Source organism: Hipposideros armiger, unplaced genomic scaffold (assembly GCF_001890085.2).
Source record: "Hipposideros armiger isolate ML-2016 unplaced genomic scaffold, ASM189008v1 scaffold_988, whole genome shotgun sequence".
NCBI lineage: Eukaryota > Metazoa > Chordata > Mammalia > Chiroptera > Hipposideridae > Hipposideros > Hipposideros armiger.
Genome location: NW_017732338.1, coordinates 1 through 10,829, shown reverse-complemented (window position 1 = coordinate 10,829; position 10,829 = coordinate 1). Strand labels below are relative to the sequence as shown.

The 10,829-nt window shown below is 45.7% G+C and overlaps 1 protein-coding gene across 12 annotated transcripts in view; it reads left to right on the top strand.

Annotated features, from left to right (window-relative positions):
• The window catches only part of LOC109375715 (zinc finger protein with KRAB and SCAN domains 4-like), a 12,477-nt gene extending 9,319 nt beyond the window's left edge, over positions 1 to 3,158 (top strand). For all 12 annotated transcript variants that reach the window (XM_019631222.1, XM_019631221.1, XM_019631215.1 and 9 more), the window contains 2 exons: positions 758 to 881; positions 1,761 to 3,158. In XM_019631222.1, coding sequence (XP_019486767.1) covers positions 758 to 881; positions 1,761 to 2,617 — 981 coding nt within the window. In that variant the 3' untranslated portion in view covers positions 2,618 to 3,158. The remainder of the gene's footprint in view (positions 1 to 757; positions 882 to 1,760) is intronic.
• Positions 3,159 to 10,829: the final 7,671 nt, after the last annotated feature.

The window sequence follows — 10,829 nt, the reverse complement described above, 5'->3', positions numbered from 1 at the left end:
CTGTGCTCCCCAGATCTTCCCTATTCTATCGCTTTGGTCAGCCCCTTCTGCAAAGGGATTTTCTTCTTCCAGAAGGACGATTTAGCAAATCAAACTGAGGATTTTCTTGTGACAGTGATGTTGTTTGGTTTCGTTTTTTAAAGTTTCTAAAAAGCATCCTGTTAGTGAGGGATTAGAAACCCATGGCCTGTGCCTTCAAGGAGCTTAAACCTGAAGGGACAGATAAGGCATGTTCTTTGCTCTAAACTCAGAATACCGTCTGAACCATCTTTGCTTCCACTCGGCTTAATTTGCTCCTTAATTCTTCAGGACCTGGAAGATAGTGTTTGAGGCCCTGCAGTGTCCATTTTCTTTCCTGCTTTTTCTCCCCTCAGCCCTCGATTTCATTGTATTCTCAAAATGATCAATGTAAACAAGCCCCACCCCCACTTTGCCCCAGCACACCACAAGTCTTCTGAAAGGTTTGCATTTGGTTTCATGTTTTTCACTGTGTTGGCGTTTATTTTCCAAAGCTTTTCACTTTCTGGACTGTTTAGGTAGTAAATGAAGTACTTACCCCAACGTGTGTAATCGTTCTTTCCTTTAATGGCCGTTTTGTTGACAGAGATGTGATTAGAGATCATTTCAGTAGATGAAAGGGTACCACAGGCGCTCTTTTTCACAGGGCCCCTTTAAGGGGATTTTCACTCTTTGCATGTGCCAGCTTTGGGAGCGATTTTGGGACAGAGGAACTAGGTGGGATTCCCTGTTGTTTCAGGGGCTGCTGAAAATGGAAGATGTGGCTCTGACCGTCTCCCCTGGATGGACAGAGCTGGCTTCATCTCAGGTGAACTCGTACAGAGATGAAAGGCAGGAGGACGGTGGCCCCCCGACCTCCCCGGGTAAGAGCGATGGGCACTGATTGCGTGTAAGGTTTCCTGGCTTCCTTTGTGTCTGAGAACCTGCTGGGCTGTTAGAAGCCACGGTTTGGATTCAGAAGCCTGTTACAGATGATCTTCCTGACCCTTGCTTTCCTCCCTGCTCTGCTGGAGTTCAGGTCAGGCTAAGCGGGAGGACTCGGCACAACGCCTAGCACAGGTCTGGTTCATCGCAGGTGCTCGGTCAACGTTGCTAGCCCTGACAGAGGAGAGTTGAGGGGTCTCTTCAGGTCATGGGCCAGGAGACCATACAGTGGGAGAGCTAGCAGTGACTTGGAGACTGACGATGGAGCCTGACCTTGGAGCAGAGACTCCACAGGCCCCCAGATGGCCTGGCTTCTCAGTTCACACAGCTTGTTGGGGGCACGGTGGGGGCTCCGACAAAGGTCTCTCAGCAATGAAGCCAGTTCTGTCTGGGGACCGTGCCTCTGCCTGGGTATAGGGCAGAGATGACTGTGCTTTTCAATGCTCAGTGACTAATCTCTGAGTTGCCACTGTGTTTCTACAGAACGTTTCAGAAGCCCTTTTCCTCACCGCGCCTCCTACTGCCTTCTGTCCGGCCCATTTACCATTCCGCCCTCGGTGCATGGTCCTGCCTCCCTGTCCTTAGAACTTAGAGCCTCTGCATGTGTCCCCAGCACAGTCGACACCCCCTCCCTCCAGTCTCAGTCTGTACCCTTCTCCCAGCATCCGTCCCTGTTTATTTGCATCCTGATTCCTGTATTTAAATCCTCACGTGCGGCTTATACAGACTTCCGTAATTCTCGCCTCCCTGGGACTCATGAGAGCGCTTTCCTCCGTGGCAGGGCATAATTGACAGCTGCTCGTCATTTGTTGTTTCAGGTGTTGAAATACAGACTAAGATCAGGGACTGGCCTCCTGATGAGAAGCTTCCAGAAGAGGAGCCTGGGCAGTGCCACCTGGGTGAAGCCGCCGCCCAGATCCCTGCTGGTGCAGAAGCTGGTGAGCAGCAGGGCAGGTTACACAGAAAGCAGAAAACCACCCCTGGGAGGAGGCGCCACATTTGCCATGAATGTGGGAAGAGCTTTGCTCAGAGTTCAGGCCTGACGAAGCACAGGAGAATCCACACCGGGGAGAAGCCCTATGAGTGTGAGGACTGCGGCAAGTCCTTCATTGGGAGCTCCGCTCTCATCATTCATCAGAGAGTCCACACTGGGGAGAAGCCCTATGAGTGCGACAAATGTGGGAAGGCCTTCAGTCAGAGCTCAGACCTCACCAAGCACCAGAGAACTCACACTGGGGAGAAGCCCTACGAGTGTGATGAGTGTGGGAAGACCTTCAGCCAGAGCTGCAGCCTCCTTGAGCATCACAGAATCCACACTGGGGAGAAGCCATACCAGTGCGACTTTTGTGGCAAAGCGTTTAGGCGGAATTCCCATCTCCTGAGACATCGGCGGATCCATAGCGATAAAAGCGTTCAGGATGCAGAACACGGGCAGAGCTGGGAGAGTCAGGGCAAGCCGGAGAGCCGCGAGGGGGATGTTGAGGCTCCCGAGTCTTATCGATGTGATGAGTGTGAGAGGAGTTTCACTAGGAGCAGAAGCCTCCTTGAGCATCAAAAAGTGCACACCGGGGAGAAGCCCTATCCGTGTGATGCATGTGGAAAAGGCTTCACCCGGACTTCATACCTTGTTCAACATCGGAGGAGCCACGTTGGGAAAACTATTCTGTCTCGGTGACCCGTGTCTTTCGTGCCAAAGTTGAACTGAAGCCACCCTGGAGCCCTCCTGACTACAGAAACTGGGCTGGGGCTGTATTTCCCACTGCACACCGTCAGCTGTATGAGGGAAAATGCAGCGCGTGGCTGAGATGAATTAGCGTCTACATTCTAGCAGGTGACTAAAGAAAAACGTGTTGGAAAGGCGTCTATGGCAGGGTTGTCTGGAAGAGGCGGGACCTGAAATGGTTTGCTCTCACCTGCTGGACTTCAAGGGCTTCCAGACTGGCTCACCACCCCCAGCCATCACTTTACGACAGATCCTGGGTAGATGTCTGATGCGGGGTGTTCTCTGACCCCTTATTTTCCTGTATGAACCCCTCACCAGTGATGGATTAGTGACGTCTCCCCCTCCACGCCCCCCATTGTGCCTTGCATGTAGGTGCTACAAACGTTTATTAAATAGACCAGTGCATTGGCCTTCGTTTCTCAGAAAATCTGATGTCTACATTTCTAGGAATTTCTTTTGTTGTTTTTTTAACGATTTTATTGGGGAATTGGGGGAGGGGAACAGTGTTGGGGAATTGGGGGAGGGGAACAGTGTTGGGGAATTGGGGGAGGGGAACAGACAAGTTGTGGTTCTTCAATCTCAGCTGTGGAGGCACAGCAAGCTCAGGTCCAAGTCCAGTCATGCTGCTCAGCCCAAGGTGCTGTGTTCAATTAGTTGCGAGTGGGCGTAGCCACCATCCCATGTGCAAGTCCACCCAGCAGCCTTGTTAAGAGCGCACACTCTATACAGTGAGCCATCCGGGCATCAGCTCAGCTCAAGGTGCCGAGTTCAGTCTTGAGTTGCCAGCGGGCATAGCCACCATCTTGAACAGTCAACCTTGTTGTTAGGAGCATGTGCTCTTAGCAGCTGAGCCATCCTGCCACCTTTTGGCAGCTCAGTGGCAGCTCAGCTCATGGGCAGCTCACTGGCCTATGTGGGAATTGAACCGGCGACGCTGTTGCTCAGAGGTCACACTTTTGAGCAATCTCTTAACCAACTGAGCCACTCGGCCAGTCCTAGGAATTTTTAAGGCCATTTTTGTTTGTGTCTAATTCTCTGAGGTTCTGATTCTGGGTCAATATAGTGTATTCATTGCCAAGTAAATAGGATTTTTAGTAAAGTGTGTGCAATTGCAACAACTGAGGAGTGTTTATTTAAAATATGACAATGGATCTAGTGGAACAGAAACCTAACCCAGGTTTCATTAAAGAGCTGAAAACATTCTCCTTTTTCTTTCTTAATAAAAGCTAATAAACTTTATCTTTTTTTATTTGGAAGGATAAACGGCCAGGTAATTGGGGTGGGGAGCGGGCAGTCTTTAGAATCTCAAAGCTTATTGGTGGTAGATTTATACTTGGACTATAAGTATTCTGATTCCCATTTTATTGCCTTTTATAACTTACTATTCCAAATTAATTTTACCCTTCTGCACCACAGTCACAACCACCACCAAACAATTTCTGAAAGGATTTAGGAATAAAAGTATTGGGATACCAAGAATCCAACAGGAAAGGCATAATAGAGAGGAGGCAGAGTACCCTCTATGCCTGGTCATGGATTTGCTGATAGAAAGTGATGTTTACAGAAGATAGAGTCCTGCCGGGTTCTGTGCAACACAGCATTTAAAATCCTGAAGTTTGAATGGCCAAGACTGCTTATTAACTGTTGTTCAGGATTTATTTTGCTCTTGTACATTTATAGTGTTATACCCCCTAAATACACTTTCTATAGCCTTTTACAGATTTTTAATCTTCGATGTTTTCATTTACTCAACACATTTTTTTAATCTACCCCGGGGGGGGGTGCCAAAAAAATGTCTACAAGTGGACACTTTGATCAACGTTGCTCAAGCAATAGTTATCCATAATCAGAAGTGTCTGGATGCTGATGGGAACCACTTTGAGCACCTCTTGTAATCACAGAAGTCAAATGTGACTTGTGTTCATCTTTTGTTATGTAACAGTATACATTGAGTATTACAGTTTTAATAGATTTTTTCCTTAAAATGTGTAGACATTTTTTTGGCACCCTATGTATTATATGCCAGACTGTTTTCTAGGCTGTGGTGATGTTATGAGATATTACTCTTGTGGAGGTATAATTTACTATTAAACTTGTATCACAGGGAGAGAGACAGAGAGATTGATTGATTTCTAAGAACAGTCCGATGATTTTAATGGAAAACAGAATGACAGGTTGGTACTTGTAGAAAGTACAGACTGAGAAGCTGAAAAACGTATTTTGCTCTATTACATTAAAGTAGATTTATAAATTGAGAGAAAAGGAGAGAGTGAGCGTTGGGTTGGTGGTCTCCTGAGTTGTTGCTGGAAGTGGTGTCAATCATGCTGGATTAGTCCTCCTGCAACATGAGGTCTGGATACAGTGACTCAAGTCGTTTGCAATGGAAGATTTCCAGTCAATAAACACTATTTCAGGCTTCATCCCCAAAGTTTCCATTGGTCTATGCATTAAAATGTACTGTTCCCCTTTGATTAAAATTGGCAATGGTAAATTATATTATTTATGCATCTTCAGAAAAAAAATTTATATCTACACAAAACAGCAGTAGGAGACACAGTCTAAAGTATTTCCATTCTTCATGGAAAATCAAGATGAAGGAGGTGTACAAATTTGCAACTTATTCAGGACAATTAGATTCAATTTTCTGAGTCTTGAATTATCTTTAGAGTTCATGCGATGGTGAAAAGGCAGTGTCTCTCGCAGTTAAGACCTCACGCTGTAGCGTCAGTTTGAATCCTGCTTCTGCCACTTATTAGGTGAGTCACCCTGGGAAAATTACTGCTATGATGTCAAATACATATATTTAAATTGAAGTAAATGTTACCAGTAGGCATTTGACTGTTTTATGGATATGTTGAAAAGTTGTTATATACTTGTTGAAAAATTGTTCTTGTCTATTTCATTTAAAAAAAATAAGAGTCTACCTATATTTATAGTAAAAATTTATTTTGTACAGTAGTTACCTTTTTTACTTTTTTCCTACAGTGACTGGTAAATTATTCAGCCTGTTAGTATGGTTTTAATAATTATACTAACATTTTTATGAATATGTTAAGGTTAATCAGTATATACTCCCTAAATAAGAAACTTAATACCTTCTCCTCCCCCCTTAAAATTCCTGTCAATCCAAGTTTTCATTTCCAGATTAATATAAATGTAGCTGTCTTTTCAATGTAACTTTTATGCTTATCTCCAAATGCAAGCTAATCTCCCAAAGATGAGCAACCTAGGTTGTAAGTATCTCTACTAATTCTGTTAGGGATTGTTAGTTGTGACCTAAGAGGAAGGGAAAATAGACAGAAGCAGAGACATGCTCTGTGCTGAGAAAGAAGAGATTTTTAAAAGGCCCAAGGACAGGAAGGGTACAGAGGTGAGGAACTCCTTGTCCTAGGGATCTGGTGCTGCTTGTCCTCCTGTGAAGCATTAGGCCACCTGCTCCCTCCCCACCTGTCCCCATCCCCAACTGCCAGCCCAAGTCCCACCCCAAAACCAGCCTGGGGGAGTGCCTGGCAAGCTGGACTGTGAGGTTATGTGCAGATTTTCTTCAAATAGAATGACCATAATTCTATCCGATGCTGCAGGACTATTTGGATCAGTTTGTCCAGGATCCCGTGTGTGCAAGCTCTGCTGGCCCATGTGGGCCCATTTCGGCCTCGGCTCTGGACTAAGAACTGTGTTAGAATCCGTATTCGTTCTAAATACCTGTGAAATGGAGATAATAACTGTCTCTGCCTCACCTGGAAAATGGGAGCAGTGGGTGAGATGAGGCCTGTGAAGGGCCTGAAACAGGATTTATCTCAAAATGAGCTTAGTCCCAGGGGTCTGGGTTCTCATTTTAAGGCGGGTGGGAAGGGAAACACTCTCTGCTGCCATCTCGTGTGCATCTCGGGAATAACACCTGAGTGGAGGTCAGAATAAGCCCTTCGTTCCCAAGGCCTCTGTGCCAAAGTGTCAGACCAGGGGCTGTGCCCCAGGTGCTGTCATCTGTGCCCTGGAAGCTGCCTGCTGAGTGTGGAGTCCTGGAGGTGAAACCCGGCACAGGGCTTGGCACATGTGAATTAACTGCCTCTCGCCTGGCTCTTACCTCTGCTGCCTTATGCCACCCTCCCCTCCTGCCTCCCTCCTTTCCCCAGGGCCGTTTTTGTGCTAACAGTGCTTAGAGAGCCTCTGTAGGGAGCCACATGGTGGTGATGCGGGCCAAGCGAGTAGCCCGCTTACCCCCACCCCCACCCCACTGGACAACTTTTAAGTCTCCTCTTTCCTAGTGTCTTAGCCCCTGGCTTTGATTACTCTTCTAATCAGTTTCTGAATCCTAGACTAAAGATTGCCCCTAGACTGAATCACAGAATATCTCTCACCCACCCCTGCTTTAGATAACTCCTTAAAGCCTGTGATTTCCTAACATTCCCCAAGCCATTCCAGACTTAACTCTGGAAAAATCCCATCCCAGAGACTAAATAGGTTTTAACATTTTCCCAGACCACTATACTTGTTGATTGTAAACATTAAAGCTTAATATTCTTTCCAAGCCCTGTATCAATAGCTTTGAGCTCTGCTCTTTAAGAAATTTACTAATTAAAATCTATTTTTTCCTCATTTAGGGGCCTTGGGGATACAGAGGGCACCCCAGCAAGATTGCCAGTCACAACCAAAGAAGCCAACATGGTCTTCCCAGGAGGATCTCGAGACTCCTTTCTCTCATCTGAGATCAGATAGGGTGAGAGAGCTCTGTGAATCCCCCAAATAGTCAGGGACAGCTCTACACCCCTGCCCAGAGGAAGTAGATATGTTGTCGGAAAGTGGGCCCTTCTTGGCGCAAAGTCCAGGTCCTTGGCAACTCGAGCAAAGAATTGAATGAGATACCGGAGTAAAAGTAGTTTATTAGAAGAGCTAATACATTTCAAAGAGTTTGGAGCAGGCCACGTGCAAAGGCGAGGCTCAAAAGGCCCAAAAAGGAAGGAAGGCACAAAAAAGAGAAGAAGTGGTCAAGAAGAGCAGGGCGGACTTCCCAGGACTTGGAGTTTTTATCCTGTTTCTCTAGAATGGGCTGTTCCCCTTTGGGCGTGGTGGGGCCACTTGATTGGCACCTGTGATTGACAAGAGGTACTGCATAGGTGCAAGTGACTGGTCAGATCTAGTTGGGTATTTTGTGCCCATTGGTTTTCCCACAGGGGTAGATAATTACAATACAAAGGGGAGTTTTGGGTGCAGAGTGGAGGTCACCTGGGCAGTCACATTCTGTGGGACATGCAGGAATGCAGAGACCCAATGCCTGCCTCTAACTGCCTGCCCAGTTTTCCCCTTGAGAGACGTGATCCCCATAAAATCTCTATGAGAAGCTGAGGGACAGGAGGTCTTTTCTTCTGTGTCTGCTTCCTGCTGGGCAGGGTCGCAGAGCTGTCCCTGCCTATTGGGGGATTCACGGAACTCACCAAAGCTGATCTCATATGAGAGGACGGGGCTCTTGAGCTCCGCCTGGAAGACCTTGTTGGCTTCCTTGGTTGTGACCAGCAATCTTGCTGGGGTATCCTCTGTATCCCCAAGGTCCCTGATGAGGAAAAATAGATTTTAATTAATAAATCTATTAGCTCTCATGAAGCGTGTGGCCATTCAGCCTGTCACTCAGGTGGCCTCAGTTGTCTGGGCCCAGAATGGGTTTGGCATTCAGTTTACTGGCCTGGGGGATATTAGGAAGTCACAGGCTTTCAAGTAGTTATCTGAACCAGGGGTAGGAGACTTCTATTGTTTAGGATTCAGAAACTGAGTTACAAAGCATTCAAGGAGCAGGGGGATAGGAGAATTCTAGGATTCAGGCTAGGAGCAATTTTTAGGATTCACAGACTGGTTAGAAAAGTAATAAAAGCAAGAGGGCTAAGAAACTAAGAAACTAGGGAGGAGACAACATTTCTATACTTAACATTTCTATAGGAAAGAACACTTAAAAGTTTCTCAGTGGTGAGGGTGCTGCTCAGTTGGCCGGTAACAGCTGGACCTGTCCGGAGGGTTGGGGTAGGGTCCCTCAGCTTTACCCTGGCATAAGGGGTCTCGTCCAAGCCTGGCTCCACTCTCAGGTCCAGAGGGCTGGCCTGGTGTGGGAACTTCAGTCCTGGGGGTCTAAAGGCATATGTAGAAGACTTTGGAAAACAGTGCAGTTAGTCAAGGGACACCCCAAGAGACCCCAAACCCATAGGCCACGCACAGTCAGCAACCCTGGGCTGGCAGCAGCTCAGCACCCACACCCCACATTCTCTGTCTATTTCAGCCCCTGTCTGACCTTCTCCTTCAGTCTCTGTCAACATCTGTCTGTCTGACCTGGTTCAAGATATTCGTGAAACATATGGTCTTGTCACCACCCTTTCAAGCCCCCCAGGGACCGTCATCCCTAGCTTGGGATGTCTTATCTACCCATTCCCTTTCTATCTCCCTTCCTCTCCCCTGCATGTGGGGTCTCTGACTCTCCTTGTGCGGGGTTCCCATATGTATGTATTAAATCTGCTTATCTTCTCTTGCTAATCTGTCTCACATTTATTTGATTATTAGAGCAGCCAGAAGAAGCTTCAGGGTAGAGGAAAGTTTTTTCCTCCCCCACATAAGCAAGTAATGAGATAGTTAATGAAAAGTGAAATTTGGGAGTATATCTACATCACCGCATCATGATATAAGATTCAACAATTTAAACTTATTCTCAGGACTGAGTGACTAGATCAATGAAATATGGAACAATCTACCAGTTTAACTTCTGGAGTTGGAACTTTTATTCAAGTTTCAAAGGCGGGAATGAAGAGGAACAAAAGTCTTGCCTTTGGACATACTGATTTTAAGCTGTTTGTTAGGAAACAAGACTCAAAAGTAGCCTTTGACCCTCCCCTTTCCTGCCTGAGAGATTCAGATGGAAAGACCTGGAGGGTGTGGACAGAAAAGGGGCCACATGTTAAACCTCAAAAGCTCAGGAGACTGAAAATAACCACAGAGGATGGTGTGAGCATAAAAATGTTTAACTAAGTGGGCCATGGTGGGAAGTCACATCTTCAGTTTCCTCATAATCTGTGCCTTTTCAGTGGGCCTGCTGTGTTTCTGTACCTAAGATAACATCTTTAATCCTTTTTCCAGACCAGAGCTGAAAATTGCAGAATTCCTCATGATCATGCTTGTCTCCTGATTACCATCTCTATGTGCTGTAAAGAGCGAACTGTTAGCTCTCCTGCACCCACTGTTGGGGAGCAGTTCATTAACAAGAACTGAGACAAAGGGCTTTCGTTCTAAAGGCTTTATTTACCAAGCTTGTTGTCCGTCTCCCTTAAGGAAAACGGCCCCAAGTCCTGGCAGGTGGGGAATTTATAGCTGAAGCTGGATACAGAAGCAAAAAAAGCTGTTAGTGAGTAAAAAGAGGAAAAAATTTTAACAATCAGAGTTAACTTATCTTCTAGCTAGCCATAAAACTTGGTAAGTTTATTTTCTTCTAACGAACTATAAATCAGGACTTAATTACCTATTCCTAACAACATACCTAATTTATCTTTCCCTAACAAGCTATAAAACATACCTAACTTATCTTTTCCTATTCTCTTGACAAGATACTTTGTTAATTTTTTGCTGAAGCAGAAGTTTCTTTCATTCCTCTGGGCTGGGGTACTCTCCAAAATGAGCTTGCTTAGACTAGGGTCTGGGCCTGGGTCCCCACAGTATTTCTTCAAAGAAAATATATAAATGACCAATAAACATATGAAAAGATGCTAACATCATAGTAATTAGAGAAATACAAATCAAAACCACAATGGGATAGTACTTCAACCAATTAACTACCCTGGCAGTAATCCCGAGTGTGGCTCGGGGTTAATATTCACTGCCAGAAGCTGTAACCCCAAGCCACACTCGGGATTACACTGCAGTGTCCCAGAGAAGTCCCTTACCTGCTCCCTGCGATCCTGCAGCGTCCTCCTGTGATCGCCAACGAGAACGCCAGCCAATGACAAATTGCAGTGTTTTCGATTTGATTACATTATTGAATAAAATTATATTGTTTTTTGTAATTATTTATTATATTATAATTTATGATTTTGTGTTTCAAACTTTATCATACCTGGGATGCCTACTAGACTCTTGTTGGGACAGATTTAAGTGAGTAATTCCTAAGAATTACAGGCCTACAATATAAAACAACAAA